This window comes from Brachionichthys hirsutus, chromosome 10, assembly GCF_040956055.1.
Source record: "Brachionichthys hirsutus isolate HB-005 chromosome 10, CSIRO-AGI_Bhir_v1, whole genome shotgun sequence".
NCBI classification, from domain to species: Eukaryota; Metazoa; Chordata; class Actinopteri; order Lophiiformes; family Brachionichthyidae; genus Brachionichthys; species Brachionichthys hirsutus.
In genome coordinates, this window is record NC_090906.1 from 7,907,579 (window position 1) to 7,928,613 (window position 21,035).

Genomic DNA, 21,035 nt, shown 5'->3' on the forward strand with positions numbered 1-21,035 from the left:
AATAAAATCAAGCCTTTAAACAAACATTTTAGACCTATTTAAAACCAGCAGCAGATCATTTTTTGTTGAATGGGGGGGGCAGAAACGCGCTTGTCCGCGGGACTGCCTGAGTCTGTCGCCCCCTGGTGGCCATGCGCAGCGTGCGCAGGGAGCGACAGACACAAAACCCACACGGAGCTCCAAACCATGTCGGCTCCCGTTGCAGCGGCTCACTGTGGGATCTCCTGTCGACCTTTCAGCCCGCGCACTTTACGCACGGTGCGTTTTTCCGCGTCTCCTCGGTCTGCGCGCCCCGGAGGGTTGTCGGAGTGAAGCGGCGCAGCGGCAGCGGCAGCTCCGAGATCGGGCTCGTCTGCGGGGATTTCTTTTTTTTTTTTTTTTTTTTTTTGTGGAACACAACTTGGCAGACAAGTCGCCATCTGCTGCTCCTGCTGTTGGAGGAGGCGGCGGTTCGTTGGGAGCAGAGAAAGTGTCAGAAGAAGAGCAACAGATGCGTTCTGGTGGACATGCGGCCGGCTGAGGAATGAGAGCAGCAGCGAGGCGCCGGCGGCCTTTCCAGCGGTTCTGCTGCTGTGCAGTCGGGCTCGTCGCTGTCATTTGGTTCACGCAAGCCATTCAGGCACCAGGTGAGACCTTAATATAGACGCGGAGGCTGCGCGCGTCCGTTTGCGCGCACGATTCTATAGTCTATTGACTTTGCCAAATACACATTTTATATATGAAGTATCCACATAATAATCAGTTTAATTGTTAAGTTAAATCTATTGGAAAATGCTTTACGTAGTACTTTCTTATGGTTTAGGGCAAAGGGCCAACATCCTTCTTATCTCAAATCTTCTGTTTTATGGCTATAAATATGACCATGCAGGGTCTGGTCCCTTAGATTAGAGCATGCAGGTGTTTCCCCATGAGCTGAGTTAAAGTGGAGCGGGTTGGAGGTGCCTTTCTGGTGCTGGACATTGTGTCAGGCATCACACAGTCCTCTGTGTGTCTGCAGCTCTGTTAGTAAATGGTCAATATTTGTCTTCCAGCTTCTGTCCATCTGTCCCCACACTGCATGAAGCAGGCACAGATTATGAGTTTAGTTCTGACTTTCTGCAGATTCTTTCACACATTCTTTGGATTTATCTCATAAGCTGTTTCTGACTGCAGATGTTAATGATTCATTCCTCTGGGTCTATTTGCCTGATCTCAGAATAGACCGTCTTCTCCGTTAATCTATGCCTTTTCCCAGGCTGTCACTGCAATGGATTGTCGGAAAATAGACGCGGATAATAAAGTCGTTGTGGGCCGTTTTACAGGAATAATTAAATGACATTCATAACTGCTTCCCAGAATCTGCAGCACATCTGCTGATTTTTCCATGAGCTCATTTATTGATGGTCCTGATAAGATAAAATATTTATTTTTATTTATCCCAAACTGGGAAATTAGGACGGTAAATGGTAATTTAACAGATTGTGTGACAGTAAAATAAACTAAAATCACTTTTTTTTTTTATATGGCGTCGCCTGCGCGTTACCTCCTCCTTAGAGCAGTACGTCTGTTCTCCTAGTAATGAGGGTGAGGCGGGTGCTTTAATGTCTCACCAGGAAGCATCTGACACACACACCCATCCAGCTCATTATCCTCTCATCACCTTCACTGGTGCGGCCACAGATCACAATCAACAGCTGCTTCAGCACCACAAGTGCCCCCCCCCCCCCTGTAATCCCGTGTGGATTATACTGATATGAATGAGTGAACTTTGCTTTTGTTCTATCTGCAGCATTTGATCTGCAGGTACTATAGTTTATGCTGTGCTTCTTGGTGAACGAGCCGTCTCATTAATATTCACCTATCACCTTTAAACTGATAGGGCGCCATCACCCAGAAGAGGTTCGATGGAACCAAGGCCGAGGTCGCTCGACTCGGACCATATGACGGCACGGGAGAAGCATGTGATCTGCTGTCTGTATCGGTGACAGGCGGGTTACACTTAAAATACATCACAGTATGTTCTACAACCATTTATGGATTCTAAAGACAGCGGCGGCTCCAACACCGTCGTCCCGGTATGCGTCTGGCAAAATGAGCACCGTGACACTTTAAAAATCTGTTACAATCACAGTGGAACTACCGTCATTCAGAAAAAAATGATGCTGCTGCAGAAGAAACACCAAACACCTGCAGCAGCAGAAATCCACACGATGGAAGTGGTCATTTAACCAAATTCACCAAATGTCTTCGTTGCAGACGGACGATTATCGTGAGGTTTTGATGCTTCATTTAGAAATGTGTGTGTGTGTGTGTGTGAGAGAGAGACAGGAGACTCATTAATCCTGTGTGTCTCCCATAATATGACAGCGTCTGGACAGGACACTGGATAGACAGAGTTATTGCACTAAGTTATTGGACTAAAGGTTAAAGAGTTTCATAAAGTTAAACATGCCGCTACTTCACTTCTGATATTAGGAGACCTTTTGGGTCTCGTATGGCAGCAGAGGGAACCGGCCCGTGTCTTATGAACACGTAAAACAAACAGCATGAGAATGAAGCCGAGTCATGCTTGTATCCTCTCTTTTTGGCTCTATTTACTGGAACTTTCACACCTAAGATGCTGAAAGGTTTGGGATTTATGGAGTTGGATGATCCTGCGGTGCGTGTTTTATCACTATTGAGTCTTTTCACATGCACATGTCGTCAGGATTTATTTATTATAGATTCTCCAAATCACTATGCAGAATTTATAATTTTTTGCTTACAAATGACAAATCTAAATTTTCAAGGCTGTGTGAACACACCAAAAAAAAATCACATTTATTTATATTGTTTTGGAGAAGGGATTCGAGCAAAATACGGGTTACTGTAATTATAAAGGTGATTCTTGAGATTAAAAAAAAATGTGAATGGAGTAATGAGACCTGTAATACTTCAATAAATATATCAATGGAAGTCACATCAAAGTCTAACTCTACTGTACATTAGAGAGACGATTAAGTGCCGTCTAATCTCCGCTGACATGCAGAGTGTAGCATCAGAACCCAAGCCGTGTTAGCCGTCGCTAAAATGACAAAATAATCTCATACAATCTAAGATTATTAATTTAGCAGCCTTTTACTTTAATCACTTGAGCTTTGATCAGAATGCAAGCAAAATATCATGGAGTCCTAAAACAGACCGTTAGACAGACGGACCAGTCAGACGTCTACTGTACGGTGTGTGTGTGTGTGTGTGGTCTGATGTCACAGTGTTGCTGTGCAGAACCTCTGCCAAGGACATTCTGGTTTGTTTGTTTGTTTGTTTGTCTGTCAATAAAAGGATTACTACATGGATAATCCCTATAATGTTTGGGGGGGGGGGTAGTCCACGAGTTTCATCTGAATCAGAGTAATCTTCCAGATCTGCTGATCCATGAAATTTAAAGCGCGGGGCTGATGGAAGATAAATGATCGTAAACAGACTTGGATCTAATATCAAATTGTTGTAAGTTAACCAGTTTTGATTCAATGAAATGTTAAAGGTACTTTTATTTATGAAACTACTACTATAATAGGTCAGGTGAGTCCTGTCTAGTTTTTATGCAGAGCTTTTAAAACGCTCCAGACAGATTTACTGCCACTTGCCTGCAGCCTTGCCCCGCGGAGGCAGCAACCTGTTTGGGGCGAGACGCGAGGAAAGCCGGTCTGTCCAGTCAAAGTGTGATTGACAGAATCAAATGTCTTGTTTGGGCTTGTTTTGGGAATCAACAGTGGTTTGTCTCTCCTGAAGGGAACACGATTTCAAGTCATTCTTCTGTTACTAGCAATAATCAGATAGCTGGTCATGCGTCCCGTGTTTAGTGTGTTGCAATGAGATCAAATTGATCTTCTTTACTGCCTTAAATAATCACGAGTCATTTCACATTATCGAAGCAGAGCATGGAGATTCATTCCAATGTGCTTTTTTGCAGCGATAAATACAAAATATTAAAGTATATGTGTTTCTAAATAAACTGCGGCACCAGGATCTGGGAGCTTTTACGAAGGGTAAATGGTTTCCTGTTTACATGTGGCAACACCAGAAGCTTCAAACTTACTGGAAGGTATGAATTCCTGGACAGGAATCAAAGAGCCTCGTTTGTGTAATCACAAGCATTCCGGAGATGAGCAATGATCATGTACTGACTTAATGAATGCAAGCACCGGGAATAATGGCTTCCCAGACTGCATGCAGGAGTCTTTTGGCTGAAATCATTGCCGTCAGATCCGCCTCAGGTTACACGGAAATCTTACCTTTCTGCAAGTCATTTATGTGGCATCTTGTTTTTTTTTTTATGCTGTTGCTTTTTCTCTGTTTTGGTTGCAACTGGCTATTATCAATAATGATTGAGTGTTTCACATGATTTTGAATTCATTTATGAATAACTTGAGCATATATTGCCCAAAAAAAATGAGTTTTTTTAAACGAGCCCATTCCAAATTCCAAAGTGATGTCTTCAGCTTGTCCAACTTTCCCAAATGTCTTACGTGATTAATCGATTGGTGCTTCATCTTCAGGTGACGGAGGGATTCATTGGGTCACTCGTGTTCTCAGTCATTGACTTGAGAAATCTGAAGAAGTAAAATAGATACATGTCATATTTTTTTATTTCTCCCTGAGACTAGATGCAACCTTCTCCCGGTTGTAAGTGTGAATACAGTGCAGATCCATCTACAGCGCCTGCAAACACACACCAAGCTGCCTCACTGACAGAAGGATGGGGTGCAGTGGAGACAGAAATAACAGCCTCGTGTCCTCTCTGGGTGGTGGAGAGGATATCTTTGTTTCATCTACTGTTCAGAGATAAACTGATCTTTGGCCTGTTCCTCAGCCGCTGCTGTAAAACCTTAAAAGCTGAAACCCACCCGGCGATCTCGAGGAATGAAATGCACACTATAAAGATTTCAGCGCTGATGGCTCGGGACAGCTGACGGCAGCGCGGCCTGCATCGCTGAACATGCTGTTATCTGTACGAGCCTGGAACATGACACTACAGTCTGCGGGACCCTCGCCGAAGTCAAAAATAACTGGGGACAATCCCTGCATGGAAATAAAGGCTGCAGAGAAAAAAAGGCTTGGTTGATTTCCTGAGGGTCGTTTTTAAAATCCAAAATGCAAATGATCGAATAAGAACCCTTGTTCATATCTGGAAGAATTAAGGGCTGAATTACTGATCACTGATAGAAAATTAATCATTTTAATTACCAACTAACACATGGATAGGCACATTCGAGGACAAACTCAGCTGTGTCGTATTTTTTTTAAATATTTTACCACGACTTCGACTTGTCTCAATTAAGTGACGTTTTATTCATAAAACATAAAACATAAAAAAATATACATTAAACATTAAAAAATATAAAATTGTCAGAACTGAGAATCTGGATCGTTTTTCCCTGAGTAAGGGCTGACAGGATCAAGACCGAATGCAAACACTGAGATCTACTCTGTTGTTCATCTCGACATTTGATCGAGACATTCGTTTATGTAAGAGACGCTCAGCCTGGATGTTAACCGCTAGCAGAAACCATTTGAATGTTTCTTGCACCAAGATGACGCTCTTGCTCTTTTCTTTCTTCTTCTTCACAGAGACAGAGACTTCTGGACTCTGGCTGGGTGGGGCCGATGGGATGCGACGGTGGACCCGAAGGCTGATGCAGGAGGAGTCGGACAACCAGAGCCTGGTTCAGCCCCGAGCAGGTTAGTCTCTGTTCCTGGATAGACGTCTGAGCCCCAGACCCAGACGGCGCCTCTTCATCCTTCAGCGTAAGGCTTTCTGATCAGATGACACCTTTTAGCACAGAACATTAATCGGCACCAATGAAATAAAGAAAACGAGACAATATCTTACAGATGAAGATAATTCAGCACGTTGATCCATGCTGTTACATCAGACCTGCAATAAATGTTATCTTCAAGGTAATCTCGTGGTATTAACCCTTTGTTCATCCTAGTGGGGCCCAACATAAGTTTATGATTCTATCGCGTTGCTCTTGCACAATATATAGTCTACAACATTATCTGGAAGTGAATACATCCAACAAAAACTCAGCCTCTGCTTTTGTACGTTTCTGGGATTCAGACTAAGTTTAGATGCGTGTAGTGTCATGAGTGTGTTGCCTCCAGTGAAGGCAGAGGATTCTGCCTCTCCCCTGCAGGTGTTCTGAAAGGTCAGGTTTGTCGAGAGCATTGTTGTCCGTGTCAGGTTTGTGCACCGGCAGGCCGGCGGAGACGTGCGAGGAGGCTGCCTCAGTGAGATCCTGTCAGGTTAGATTCTCTAACACAGTCAAAGGCTCTTCCTTTTTGCTCCCCGCCCTCCGAACGGTTCGGACAGATTCCACATTTTCTACGTGAAATTGTTACCGAGGCGGTCGATCGAGAGGGATAATCGCAACCCTGTTTCGCTGCTGCCCGGCCTGATTTACTGGCTGCCTGACATTAGCTCGATTAATCGCAGCCGACAGTTTTATTATTACAAATTCAGATTGGAGAGGAGCTCTCTCTATTGTTGCCGGGGGGGAGAATAGCAGGGTGGATTAAATAACAGGCCGCACAGAAAAGAATCTTCTCTGTTAATGACCAAATCCGAATCTGTGTCTTTAGCTCCTTTTCCCGACGCTCAGCTCTCAGTCAGTGCTCTATTGTATGTGAGCCGCACATTATTGTTAAAACGCTGTGCTACATTGTCTCATAAATGTATGAAAATTAAACTCTGCTAAAAATATATATATATAGCATGCAAACGGCCTGTTCCTGCTGAGCTTCATCAGTTCGGCCAATTGTGGGTGTGAAATCTAAATCTAGAAACACGTAATGAATCTTTCTGTAAGTGTTGAAATCTAGATTTGAGTGGAATACACCTGCGTACACGGCGTGAGTCCACTTTGATGTGCGAACGCTCCTTTGTTGCACGTGTGGCTTCAGCTTCTTCATCTACCGTGTGATCGTTAATAACATCTTTTACTCCAACGTTTTATCTCCGACCCTCAAAGCTATTTCCAGAGCTTGAATAAATATGTAATGAAACGGTGTAGCTCCTCATAATATCCTGTCAGACCCTAATCGGCTCACAGCTGACTCCTCCCTTATTGTATGATTATAAATGTAATTGTTTTTTTTCTCCACTCTGCATCGCCACTCCATTAGCTCCCAATTTGTGTTGTGCTACCTGGTAACACAGATAACCTTTATTGAGTTCCTGGATTGCAGACAGATAATAATGAGCTTCCTCATTATTATCTCCTGCAAAGGCACAAGCATACTGCTGGGGTGGATGCCTCGCCACGGTAATACACTGGAGAGGAGAGGAGCAGGCGAATAAAAGATTGGACAGGCAGCATCAGACGGCGGCGAGGCGGCTCCCGGGCTCAGGCTGCTGCCATGTTCCTCAGCAGGCCGTCTGACAGCGATTGCATAATATGTGGAGTGATTAAATAGCCTGCCCTGGACCTCAGGGGATGTTATCTCCAGAGTTACGCAACGCTGTCCAGCCACGCACTTTTCCTCTTCTCCTTTCATCCCTCCTCTCTGCTTAACAAGATGCTGCCTGCTTCCATCGGCGTTGTCGCTAGGCAACTGAATGCAAAATTCTGAAACCTTCGACAATCCACGTCTTTCAAATGTTAAAATTGCAAAGCAAAGGCCTAAATATAGTCCAGCAGAGAGAGGGTGGAAGGCGTAAGCGAGTCCAAATGATGTGAATGAAGGAAGCGGTGCCGCTGTCCCGGATTGTCACGGTGTCTATTTGGGGAAATCACAGACAGCTGGGAATAGTCTTTTTCTATCGCCATATTTTCAGGGTTTTTTTATTATGGGAAATGGCTGAGAAATTGAGTCTGGCAGATAATCTGGCAGACGCTGTCTTCCATTGCTGTTTGATCAGCCACATTCTGACGCAGCATCTAATGAGATCATTGTTTGCCTCCTTTCACCGTCTGCTCACAAAAATGACTTTCAAGGAACAAAATCAGATGTTAAGGTTGTGAGTCTTGAATCTGTCTGTCTTGAAAGACAAAACATTTCCTCCTGTCTCTACCCTTCATTTTCCTCGCCCATCGATCAATCGGCAAGATCAAGCGAAGCCCCAACTGTCTTTCTTTTTTCTTTTTTTTTGGTTAACCTCTGTCGACATTATGTTCAATGTTTTTATTAGGATAGGCGAGGCGGTTTGAAGCGCTGCCGTCGTTTCATCAGCGCCAGCGCGGCATTGAAACCACCTCAAAGGAAAGCAAATCAAAGAACAAATGCACGATTTAATTTGCATCACACACCTGGATGAAATATTTAATTTTTCATTCCTCATGAAAAACGCAGGCTTGTTGCAGAGATGTTTGTGTGTCAGTCGATGCGGTAGCTTCACTCCAGGACAGCCTGCAGACTCGCAGGTCAATAGCATTACTCTGTACCGCTCCCTTTATTCAGCTGCACTGAAGCCCCCCCTGCAGCAGGTTGACTCAGAGGGAGCTCAGTCCCCCCCCCCCCCCCCACCAGAGAGATTCCACTCATAAAGTCCAGTGAAGGCTTTTCAATTTTAGATTAATTCTCAGCTTTGGAGCCTCAGTTCTGGAACAACTCGGTTTGCGAACAAAAAAAACAGAGTTTAAAATGCCTCGGAAGTCGAACAGATTTTAGGAATTTGAACACACGATAGGAGCCGAGGCGAACCGAAGAAGGCGGCGTCTACCCGAGTAGGTTCAGTTTGAGTAGATCTGCTGGGGGACATGAACTGAGGAGATCCCGGTTACAATCTACCTAGGACAATTCCTCTGCTCATCTCCGGGTTCCTCAGCCAGTCGCCTCGCCTTTTATTAGATTCAGAGGACCCTAGTTACATTGGTTCTGCCTCCCTACGGGGGGGGGGGGGGGGATATATGGTAATGAAGTGGAGACAGAATGGAAAAACACCACATTCTGTTGTGTTTTCTCAGAAACCGTCAGCTCGGAACAGTTTCCTTATCGGGAAGGGGGTGCAGGTCAGATCGTCCGGTCCCGCAACAAGGTCGCGCAGGTCAGGACGTCCGGTCTTCTAATCAGACATCAGCTTGGAGTTTGCACACTGCTGCAGTTTTCACAGAGCATTTATATTTAGACACACATGTTTATGATTGCATAATAAAATATGCTTGTAAAATAATGATGTTAATATGAGTGAATTCATATCTTGATAATGACAGTGCGATTAAATACTGAATAAATCCAACAGAAAGCAGTGAGAACAACTGTCGAATTAAAGAAGGAAATTATCGGCAAATATGAAAATGCCATCCGTCTCTTGGTATGGAGAAGTAAACTATTCGAGCTCAAGAGAATGAAAAAAGCCCAGGACAGTTAGCCGGTCACTTTATGGAGGTGGACTCCCTTTCAGAGGAATAACTCTCCCCCTTCCTTCTGTCCCTTCACCTTCCGACACCGCAGCCAAAACTGGATGTAAATGATACAGAATTAACTTTTACTATGCTTTTTTTTTTGTACTATTTAAACTTTTATATGTTTTCTGTTGTTTAGATGAGGGGAATGAGCTGCTTGGTGGAGGTTTGCGCTCTCCGAATGCTTTTGTAGTTTTGTTTATTTATTTTTTAATAACAACGCCTTACCTACACTGTCCTTTTCATTTAACATTTTTAATGGCTAATCATAAACAAAAAAGACGTTTTTATTTTCCCCAGAGCCGATGGATGTAAAAGCCTACGATATAATCTGATTCCTTCTTTTACGAGGCCAGAGTGTTCCGCCATCTCTTAATGTGTTTTGTTTTATAGACTTGGATAAACTGATTCAATCCTTCCATCCGTCAGCCTCCTGCTGCTCACCGTTTTAAGATCGAGACCTTCAGCTTGTTTAGGAATGAAAGGAATGAAAATGTCACAGAATGATGTAACAACACATCAATGCAGGAGCCCGAGTCGGTCCCTCGCTCAGCGGGGTGCTCTGATTGGCCTCTGATTGAGTGTCAGGCTGATGCCACATCTGATTGGTGGAGCTGCATCATCTTCAGCCCGCCGTACGAGTCAAACGCATTCCTGCCCAGCAGCCCACGGCAGGCCGGCCCCGCCCTTCTTCCCCCTCCCTCGCTTTGTCAGATCTCTCCTGAGAGTTTGTAAGGAAAAATAAATATTTTTAGACATTGCTGTCCAGAGCTGCTGTCACGGCTCTTTTTTTTTATTATTATTATTCCTCCTAACCATGGGAAATATATATTCACCTCCCCCTTTCTCACTGCCTGGGCTTTGGTTTCCTACTGCCACCCATGGAAAAAAAAACAACCCCCAGGGAGAGGGTCGCCATAGCAACTGCCTTCACTAGAGTGACTCCTCAAAGCATCCATCTGGGCTACGTGCTGCAGCCTGGCGGTTTCCAGCAATAGTAATGTGGGAGTCTGCGTTTTGTGGCTGAGGAGAGACACGGAGACTCTCGGGTCTGTCGGACGGGATGCACCGAGGAGAGAATTAGAGGATGAAGGAAATGAAGGCACAGATGTCTAACAGCTGACCGGCCTGACAAGCTGCTTGATAGGACACACTGAGTGCTGCGTCACATTCAGGCGCCCTCGATCTTGTTATGAGGCGACAGAAACTTTGCACGCTAAGCCTCGGCGATTTAGAGGACGAGCCCTGACATGCAGCGACAGCTGGCACACAGAAAATAAGCTTTTTGGTCCCTAACGGAGACACGGCGCTGTGCCAACATTTAGGGACTCGCTTTGACTTGGAAATGATGCACCAGAAGCCGCTCCTGGCGCAGTGTGCGTCCAGGCAGACAGCGCCGTGCTCCGACCGGAGCGTGTAAACAACGCTGCACAAACATTTACATTTCCTAACTGCACACAGCCAAATCTCTGACCCCCCCCCTTCCCCCCTCCCTCCTCGAGACCATATGGCATCCTCCCTCTCCTCGATGTCAAAGATCACATCTCATATCCGTCATCTCGAGCAACCCGCTCTTAATCCGTGCAGCGGCGATGCAGCCTGCATCATGATGGCCTCACTGGGCTTATTGTGTGCATGTCGACTCACAGTTGTCTCACGCAGCAGAAGAGCTATTAATAGCTCCACGCTCCCCCCCCCCAGTAGTTTAAATTCACCCAGCTCAGTCCACAGTTGTAAATTGAAGCTGCAGCACACTCTCAAGGCTCCCTTTCGTAATGTCAGGGGACAAGGGGGGAGGCTAAGCTGTCTTTAACATATTCTTTTTTTAAATGATTATTACACTTGAGGACGGACAGGAAGCAGCTGCCATTTTCCACTTCCTGTCTCGCTCTTTTGTGCAGGGCAAACACTGCGTCTTTATGGCATTGTGGGATGTCTGGAAACGGGGTGTCTGAGATAGAGACACAGGGTGACAACACGAAATGACACCCCTGACTTCTATTCTTTATGCCTGTGATTTCAGTTTGATATGACTTGATATGTGGCTAAAGATGGTGAAGATGCCAAGAAAATATACCATTAAAAATCAAATATGAAAGAAGAAATAGGGAAACAAGGAAATCTTCTCCCCAAATAGCGGAAACGTTTGTATTCCCTCATGTCAGGCATGATCAGATTGTTATGTAGTGACGTCATTGTGTCACAGACTATTTTTAGCCACACTGTCAGGTTTTTTTTTTTTTTGGGGGGGGGGCGTTTGAAAGAGACTATTTCACATCATGCCTGTCTCATCGCAGCCATCCATGAGTTTCCAGAGGACATCTTTACCAAGGAGCAGAGGAGAAACGGGGCCGTGTTTCTGCACGCGCTCTGTGTGAGTACTTCACGCAGCGTCGCCTGTTCTTAGCTTCATCATTGGCAACATGCGTTGCGATGAAACGGTTATCCTCTCCCTCTGCAGGCCATCTACATGTTCTATGCGCTCGCCATCGTCTGTGACGACTACTTTGTCCCGTCCCTTGAGAAAATATCTACGGTGAGGAAGCGGCTCCTGTCCCTCAGATGTGTTCTAAACGGGCTCCATTAATCGGGTTTTATTTCCGGTCTGTTGTTTCAGAACCTGCAGCTGAGTGAAGATGTGGCCGGGGCGACATTCATGGCTGCAGGGAGCTCTGCTCCAGAGCTTTTCACCTCACTCATTGGTTAGTAGCTTAGCCAATCGAAACCAAGTAACCGCTCTTGATAAGGCATGTTTATCTTGAGAAGTTTATCAAAAAATGCTGGAAATTGAAATAATCCTCGCAGTTTCTGCAGCGGCGAAGTCTTCCAAGGGACGTCAGCAGCTTTTGAAACACCAACACAAAAGGGATTTCTTTATCTTTGATTTCTTTTTTGTTATTTTCTCTACGGTTATGTGTGAGAGACCGATAGGGGAAGACAGACAGTGATAATTTTAGACAGATACTAAATAAGCGGCTCCCTCCCTCCTGTCATAAATCCTCAGGCGTCTTCATCACCAAAGGAGACGTCGGAGTCGGCACGATCGTCGGCTCGGCCGTCTTCAACATCCTGGTCATCATCGGGCTCAGTGGGATCTTTGCAGGCCAGGTAGATAATAAAACACCGATGTTGGCAGCTAATGTGAAGTTCTTCCAGAGGGAAGGGGCGCTAACATAAATGTCTTCGCAGATCATTGTCCTGACGTGGTGGCCGCTTTTCAGAGACTCCTCCTATTACATCCTGTCTGTTCTGACTCTAATCATGGTGAGAAACGGGAACAGCTGCGAATGAACGATGTTTTTAAGCATTTATAAATGCACACAGTGTTCTAAAGAGTCCTTTCTTCTTCTCTTCAGGTTATCTACGATGCCAGAGTCGACTGGTGAGTGAATACTGAAATTAGACACTTTAAATAAGGAGTAATTGTGCTGTTAGTTTAATTTAAATACTTTTGAAATGAAGTAAAAGTACTACAGTATTGACAGACCGAGCAGTTTTTTTCATACGATCACATTTCCGTGGATACACATCCAGAGTTGGTGTCGTCGGCTTGTCTTCAAATGACAGTTCTTACAAACGGGAAGATCAACGTGTCAAAGAGGTCATCAAAGGTCACTGGAGGTGGAACACATTAGACTGACTTTGGTTCCTGATTGGTTCTCAACAAATCAACAATGAAGCCCAACAGATTTGGGCTTCAGCTGTCAAAAGTCAAAAGATTCCAAATTAAACAAATAAAAACATAATTTTGAAATAAATACCATTTTGATAAATGACAGACAAATATATAATATGGCCATTAAATTATAAAATAAGGTAATATTATTATGAAATATCATTTTATTATTCTTTAATATCTATTTATTATTATTATGTTATTAGAATAAAATATTTCATAATGATTATTTTAACAATGTCATACTTTCTAAAATAATTAACTCCAAATAAAAAACTTCCAATAACACAAAATATATTGGCAGAATAGAAATATATTTCCCTTTCAGGTTGATCATTTTTAAAATATATTTTTAACGTATCACTATGTTTACTGTTATAAGACAAAAACATCTTTGTAATGCATGTGACACAAACATAATTATATAACATTATATCATGTATATATAATTAACAATGCATATTCATTGATGTAACATATTTCATTCACGATCATTTTAATGTATATTATTTAAGGAACCTTTTTGTTGTACGTTACATCAGGTTAAACTAATATTCTTGTTGTGCAGGTGGGAATCTCTGCTCCTCATGACTATGTATAGCATCTACATTATAATCATGAAGTAAGTTTTTCACACCGTGACACACACCCACCCTGTTTCCTGTAGAAATGGATGCGCTAAATTGGTATCTGTCGTGTTGCAGGTTTAACTCCCAGATTCTGGCGTTTGTAATGCAGCAGTTGGCGAGCCTCAAGCCGTGCTGCCCCCGATCAGAGGATCGCAGAGAGGACAAGCCCGGAGAGGATGCCTCCGCATGCACCACATCCATGGTGCTTCTCAGCAAGGGTCAGAAGCCCTCAGAATATCTCGACTCTTAAAGACTCCGCTGCTCTCAGAAAACTAAATCCCGCCTAAAATGCTTTCCACAGGCCAGGCCAATGGTCAGGAGCCTCCTCCAGTCATCATGGTGGATGAGCTTCTCACCCTCAACCCCCACAAACTGTCCTTCTCTGAGGCCGGCCTGCGGATCATGATCACGCCCCACTTCTCCCCTCGTACCAGACTCTCCATGGCTGGACGCGTGCTCATCAGCGAGGTGCCCGATGCACTCGCCAGGCTTTTTCCATCCGCGCAGAGCTCTACAACAAAGAGTTATCGCTTCCTCTTACAGAGACAGAGGCTGATACAGAGCTCGACGTGCCAGCGGGACGGCGAGGCCGGTCCCGGGTCACGGGGGGCGTCCGCCAGCAACAGCCTGAAGAGGACGGGCTCCTGCAGTCTGGAGAACGGAGGGAAGGCTCCCGGGATAGGAGCCGCCGCGGAGACGGGAGACAAGCCGGGAAGCCCAGCAGGACGGCCGGAGGACGAGGACGACGATGAAGATGGGATTTTCAGTCCATTGCGCATACCGGGTGAGGAAGATCAAACACCAAAGCAAACGCTCCACTTGGTTCTCATTCTAAACAAGATGGCGTCCTGCCTCACAGGGAGCTTCCCTGCGCGGGTCAAGTGGGTGATCACGTGGCCCCTGGGCCTCCTGCTCTACTGCACCGTGCCCAACTGTATTCTTCCACGCTGGCACCGCTGGTTCATGGCCACCTTCGTGGCCTCCACCCTGTGGATCGCGATCTTCTCCTACCTCATGGTGTGGATGGTGAGGACGCTCACGGATGTGTCTGCCATGACGCCGTCATTCTGATCTGCAGATATCAGTTATCCATCTGACCTGATCACCTAATCGTCCATATTACCGTAATCACAAAGCAGAAACTGTTTGACAGGACTTCCTGGACAGACGGTTACCGTCCTGTTCATCAGACATGCGCAGGTGACCCTGCTTCTCTCTCATGTTTCAGGTCACCATCATCAGCCACACTCTGGACATCCCAGACTACATCATGGGCATAACGTTCCTGGCAGCCGGGACCAGCGTTCCGGACTGCATGGCGAGTCTGATCGTCGCTCGACAAGGTAAGAAGGAACCGCTTTTTACCTGTCCTGCCTCTGTGGCAGCATCGCCTGGAGAATTTCTGACACTTTACCCCGTTTCTTTCTTAAGGCATGGGAGACATGGCGGTGTCCAACTCCATCGGCAGCAATATATTTGACATCCTGTTAGGCTTGGGATTCCCCTGGGCTCTGCGTACCCTGATGGTGGACCACGGATCAGCCGTATGTATCTCCTGCCTACGATTTGTCCGGTTTAGTGTTCTCACCTCGATGTGACGGACGCCTGCTTCTTCCCCCCCCCCCCCCCCCGACAGGTCTTCATAAATAATAAAGGATTGGTGTATTCTGTCATCCTGCTCCTGGCATCCGTGTTTTTGACGGTGAGATATTTGCCTTTCCAAATGTTGCAGGGCTCTGATATGAAACAGATCAGTGCAGGTCGATTGTTTAATTCGGTCCGAGTAGTCAGGGATGGTATTTGAAATAAACGAGTACCGATGAGCGTAAGTGACCCGTGATAAGCATCTTCAGTCTCCAACAGGGGTTAACGTTCTCCCCACTGTCTCCGGCCTCAGGTGACGAGCGTTCATTTGAACCGCTGGAGGCTGGATCGCCGGCTGGGTCTGGCGCTGCTGTTTCTCTACGCCATCTTCCTGCTCTGCTCCATCCTCTTCGGGCAGATGTGAGCGTCGCTGGTGTCAGAGGTCCGTCCCATCGGGCAGCGGACCGAGTACCCGCTTTCCTGCCTCGTGTCTTTTTTTTTCCTGAAGCCAAAAGAGTGACAGTGTTTTTGTTGTTGTTGTTGTTGTTGTTGTTCCTTGTGAGAGTTTCTGTCTGTAGCGGCGATACTGACGCAACACGCACCGATGCCGTCTGTAAAGAGCCCAAATTTCATTCCATCCTTTACGTATCCTTTAATTTAAGAATTGGGGTGACTTCTGAAAGTAATTTCATGGCAGATGGAAGTGACAAAAATAAATAGGAAGTGATGCCAACCAAATGATAAATGATTCAGAAAACGAATCGTTAGATTATGTAGACGCGTCGTTGTCGTCGTTGTTTTTGCTTCCTCACATTGACTGCAGCTGAGTTAAAATCTCGCTTCACGCTTGAAATCGAAATCTTAACTGCCTCTTCTTTACAACTGTACTATGAATACATGACGTATCAATCGAAGCAATAAACCCTCAGACGTTCGATTTACAGCCGATTGACGGGCTCAGTTTCAGCACGTGTAGTTTTGATCTTCTGAAAGCACACAAAGTTCTCTTTCACTCGCCGATCGGCGACCACGGGACTCCCTCCGGTTGATCAATTTATTGTGACAATATTTTGCATACCATAAGCAACCGTTATAAAAAAAAGAAGCAAATTTCAACATTTAGTTTTTGCTGAATCGTCAGTTTGTCTCGACAGAAGCAGAAATTGCACCACATTCTAGTTTCCCTTTTCGAAGGGAGATTTTTTTTTTTTATTCTTCTTTGGCCACTATCTCCAGTAGATCTGTCTGCAGAATGCCAGCCTGGAACTGGTGAGGCACCAGCCCTTACTGGTTCATGGTTAGTGAGCCTGTTGGACTGACTGATTCACAACGCTCTTGCTGCTGATTGACCTCCATTTGGCGACGCATCTGGAGAGCATCGAAAAAGGCCAGCAACCTCTGAGACTTTAAGAAAAGAAGCCCAAAGTTGCTCATAATAATAATCAGACTTGGCAAAAGCTCTTTTCATCTGAGTCTGCTGTTAATTTATTTATTTATGTTTTTAATGTTCCAACCTGCTGCAAGCTGAGCAAAGTGATTTTGATTTCCAATAACAAGGAAAGCAAAGTGAATTTTAACAGGGTTGGTGACGACTGTTGGACTGTACAGGATATGCACAGGTAGCTAACAACGTTTAAGATTCATAGTGGTGTGATTTTAAAAAACTTTTTTTTTTGGTCATGTTTTAGAATCTTGTTAACGCCTCTTGTTAAAAAAAAAAAAAAAAAAAAAAAAAAACCCTCAGAGAATCAGATTGATGTCGTCTGTTGGCCTTAGGTTGAATATTGTCGTGCGTTTTGAATGTATAGCCTCGCTGACTGTTCCATACACGTGGAACTATTTACATGCATTCAAATGTAGCAGCCGGCACCGAGCCTGTGAGGTACTTTAGTCCTACAGTAAATATACGACAAGTTTGTGTCAGAAGAAGTGTTAGAATAGAGACTGTTATTGTAACCACATTCTGAAGACTCTGCCTGTCTGCTTACTGTGAGCGAGCGTCGGTACATCTTAATGTACATGAAGAGATTAACCTAGCGTTGCAGTATTTTGGGAGGTCTTATGACTGAAATATAATGTATACTATATATGCCACTTCTGTGAGTGTCACAAAGTTCAATGCCTGAGTGCAGGTTAGTTGTAATACTTCACATCTAGGTACGACAATCAATGTTCGTATTGTTTCTAGCACTTTTTAAGAGATGATTTCCCTTTGGTGTAACGTTTTGTCTTATGAGGACAAAGCAGCTCATTATATACTCACACGTACAAATATGTTTTTGCGTTGGATGACAAATATTGCTGCGTATTACATGTTTATAACACCTCTCTCCCAAATGAAAATGTGAAATTTAAACACATTCTCATAATAAATTCAAGATAAAAATGTTCCACCAAAGGGAGCCAGGGAATCTGTTTTGTTAATGGCTGTATAATTATCGTCATTGTCTACAACACAATACTTTATACTGTTTGTAAATGTTAAATATACTTACAATAATGAATGTCGGACAGACACTAATTTTGTGGTGTTTTTGATATTTTTAAAAATACAAACTGTCGGCCTATTTGTTTAATATACGGAATGAATGCGTATTTTGTTCTCTTGCTAAAAGGCTGTGGCGAGACGACGACTCTGTTGTTAATAATACAGTTGCTGTTGTGTCTTAAAGTTTTCTCAGTACTAGGAATTTCTCTTCAGTATTAGTCATTGACAAACTTATTTCGTAGACGGAAACACGGAAAATGAAGCTCCAGTTTACAGGTTTTAATTAAGTAAAAAAAAAAAGCACAATTAAGTAATTTTTAAAATGTTTTTTAAAGAGTCGCTGAAATATTTAAACTTGTGAATGTACAAGCAATTAATCTGTGTTTTTCCTCTTCCAATAGTTGACATCAGCTCAAACAGATATATTTTATAGAAACAAATCAGCACTTTGAACATTAGCAATATTCTTCTTTAGGAATGTTGGCGTGCAACTAAGATGTTTTCTTAAAAATATAATAGATAAGACATACAACCTTATTTAAATGACCGGAAGTATGCCTTTCCCGGTAAAACGAAATACTTTTCATCTTTTAGCTACAGTTTTATTATCACACTGACATAAACAGAACAGCTCAAATATCAAACCCGGAGGTCACAAGGCACCACAAAATCACATTGAAAGGTATTTATGTGCCGTTAAAACACCTAACAATAAATAAGAGCTAATAAATATCATGCAGCTGCACATCCCAAAGTAACGGTAGCGAAGGTGCACATATACGCACGGGGTGGGGGGGGGGGGGGGGGTGCTTGTTTGAATTACTGAAGTGAATGCTGTAATAATTACGAGTAATTGTGTAATTAATAATTGTAAAATAAATGAATATTAACCAGCTGAATAACGATGAATAGATTTGATGCCTTTTTCTTTAAGCCCTATTTATTTGTGTGCCATTTTATGGACCTACTAACCGACAGATGAATAATTTGTTCCCGTCCCCAAAGTCCAAAATGTCTCATCATATTTTCCCAACAGTTTGTGATGTTGAGATTCTCCGTCGCTCACTACTGTGAGTTTGCATCAACGCTGGCGACGGCGACGGTGAGACGCGACAGCACCAAACCAAACTGCTGAACCTGCTGGGCTTTCACAGCATGTCACGACTGTTGTGTAAAAATCTGCTGTGATCTTCAGACGCGTTGTTTAGAGGTTGTAAGGGATCATAGGAGACTGTTGTATCTCGAGTTCAATAAAAGACAAACTTCAGTTGTATATTTCATTTCTTTCACCTGCTGCTTTTCTCTGTAACAGCCCATTCATTGCTGCTGAATTCTGAAGGGGACACACTTTAGAGAAGGAACGCCATCTAATGGAGCAAACAGGCAGAATTGTTTTGTTTTTCTCAAACCCTATTTATGTGTGTAATAATTAAAGACATAGTAACATAAATATAAAGCCATTAAGTAGGATTTAAGGGCATAAAAGATGCTAAAACATAGCCTTGAATGAATCAATTAAAGCATAATGTCCTGTGACGTCCTCCGTGTATAGTTTTGAGTCTGGGGACAGAAGCAGAACTCGTCCCTGAGTCTCGGTGATTTACAAGCGCAGCAGATTAGAAACGTACTTTGTTAAAAAACATTCAGTACATTTTAAATTCTTTAAGTCGGGGTTAAGTTCTAAAAGCTAGATCTTCTGGCTCAGTGAGGAAGACAAACAAAATCAACCAATCAACAGGTTATAGTGCCGAGTATTTTATTTTCCTCCAGACAATTTTCATACAATAAAACAAAAGTCCACAAAGAGAGCATTTAGCTATTCCGTAAACCGCTGGTCTCAGTTTAAACATTCGCCGTCGTGAAACGATTCTCTTTCAAAGCCAGAACAAAGTTTGCTTTTAAAATCTGATTAGAAACAATCACGACACACGAAGAAGCTCAATGCTGGTCCACCGCGACTCATCCGTTTAGCATTACAAGGTGCGCTTCCTGAATTTGCCTCTTAATCACATTACGGGCTTTGCTTCAAGCTTTGGAAGAGAGTGGCTCGGTTGAGACCTGGATCACAGGATTAACTAGAAAGCAACCTCAATGTCCGACCCAATCCGCCCCGCCAGGTACACAAACGTCCAGGAAAATCAGTCGCCACTACGATCAAAGGCGATGAGAAACAGAGTTATACTTGTGTAACGCTTCTGCTATTGTTAGTTGGCTGTTGTAAGAACATGAAAGCATGGTTAATTGTTATTACGCCACGTTCCCCGAGCTAACGCTGAGACGACTATGCAGCATAGGAGCGTGCGAACGGTTACTGAGCGTGCAAACGGTTACTGAGCTGAGCACTGGCCTACCAGTATGAAGCAGACACTGCAGCCGTCCTCCCCATTCATCCCACCGCCACTATCCCGTCCACCAACGGCATGTTTTCACCCTTTAAATACTGTTTCTGTTTGAGGTAAAGAATTTGCTTTAGCAGCTCAGACTTTCTTTCAGCCTTGTCGTTGTGGGAAACTGTTGCATATTTAAACTACCGTACGTAAGCAGTAACAAAAAGAGCTCTTTCTCCATTTGACTCTATATATCCTTTTAAACGATGCAGAACCATTCATAGTTGTTGTGGGGGGGGGGGGGGGGGGGATCCTACAGGACTTCTTATATTGTTTTAATATCATCAGCACGTGGGCCGGCTGCGAGATCACATGGCCTTCAATTGCATCAAAATCACGTCTGCATCGTGTCTATGCAGTCGCCTAAACAGTTTATAAAAAGCCGAGAACCGAGCCCTAAATGAAACACAGAACTTGTGCATCTCCTAATTTTGTGCAGCTCGCTTTGAACGCTTTCAACAACCGCATCGAAGTCAACTCTCTCGTTCCTGAAGTGCTTCATCCATTCAAGCTGCGGCGACAGAGATGGCGGGTTTTTAAGTCATAGATTCTGGTTGTGCCAGAGCCAGCAGACGAGATGGGAAACGGATCCCTCAGAGTCGTACTAGCAACCGGCATTGCTTGGGTTCATCCATAATGATGACATGAGAGACAATTACAATCTTCTTTGCATTTGTCTATACTTAACTCTATAATATGCCGTAGAAATATATAAATATTACAAAAAGATGAGTTTGCATACTTGATTCCCGTTCTATTCCTGCTCTCAGGAGAGAAAAGGTTTTAGCAACTTTGTGAAGCCGTATGTGTAAAAAAAAAAATAAAAAAACCTGAACAGGAAGTCAGATTTTGGTGACGTACGGCAAGGACCTGGTTTTCGGTGCTGCTCAAACTGTCTATTTGGCA

General features: G+C 44.0%; 1 protein-coding gene across 1 annotated transcript; it reads left to right on the forward strand.

Annotated features, from left to right (window-relative positions):
- The first annotated feature begins 523 nt into the window (after positions 1 to 523).
- Positions 524 to 15,678, forward strand: LOC137900108 (sodium/potassium/calcium exchanger 3). Its single transcript, XM_068744164.1, has 17 exons — positions 524 to 626; positions 5,590 to 5,700; positions 11,663 to 11,739; positions 11,827 to 11,901; positions 11,983 to 12,067; positions 12,370 to 12,473; positions 12,555 to 12,629; positions 12,722 to 12,747; positions 13,610 to 13,663; positions 13,746 to 13,888; positions 13,972 to 14,138; positions 14,214 to 14,454; positions 14,530 to 14,696; positions 14,899 to 15,013; positions 15,102 to 15,214; positions 15,307 to 15,372; positions 15,568 to 15,678. The coding sequence occupies exons 1-17, from the start codon at positions 524 to 526 to the stop codon at positions 15,676 to 15,678; spliced, it is 1,833 nt and encodes a 610-aa protein (XP_068600265.1).
- The last annotated feature ends 5,357 nt before the right edge of the window (positions 15,679 to 21,035 follow it).

What these genes read in the sequence shown, in the direction of transcription:
- LOC137900108 (XM_068744164.1), top strand. Translation starts at nt 524, where the DNA reads ATGAGAGCAGCAGCGAGGCGCCGGCGGCCTTTCCAGCGGTTCTGCTGC. An exon ending in ATCTACATTATAATCATGAA is followed by an intron (nt 13,664 to 13,745) that starts GTAAGTTTTTCA and finishes GTCGTGTTGCAG; the next exon opens with GTTTAACTCCCAGATTCTGG. An exon ending in TGGCATCCGTGTTTTTGACG is followed by an intron (nt 15,373 to 15,567) that starts GTGAGATATTTG and finishes CTCCGGCCTCAG; the next exon opens with GTGACGAGCGTTCATTTGAA.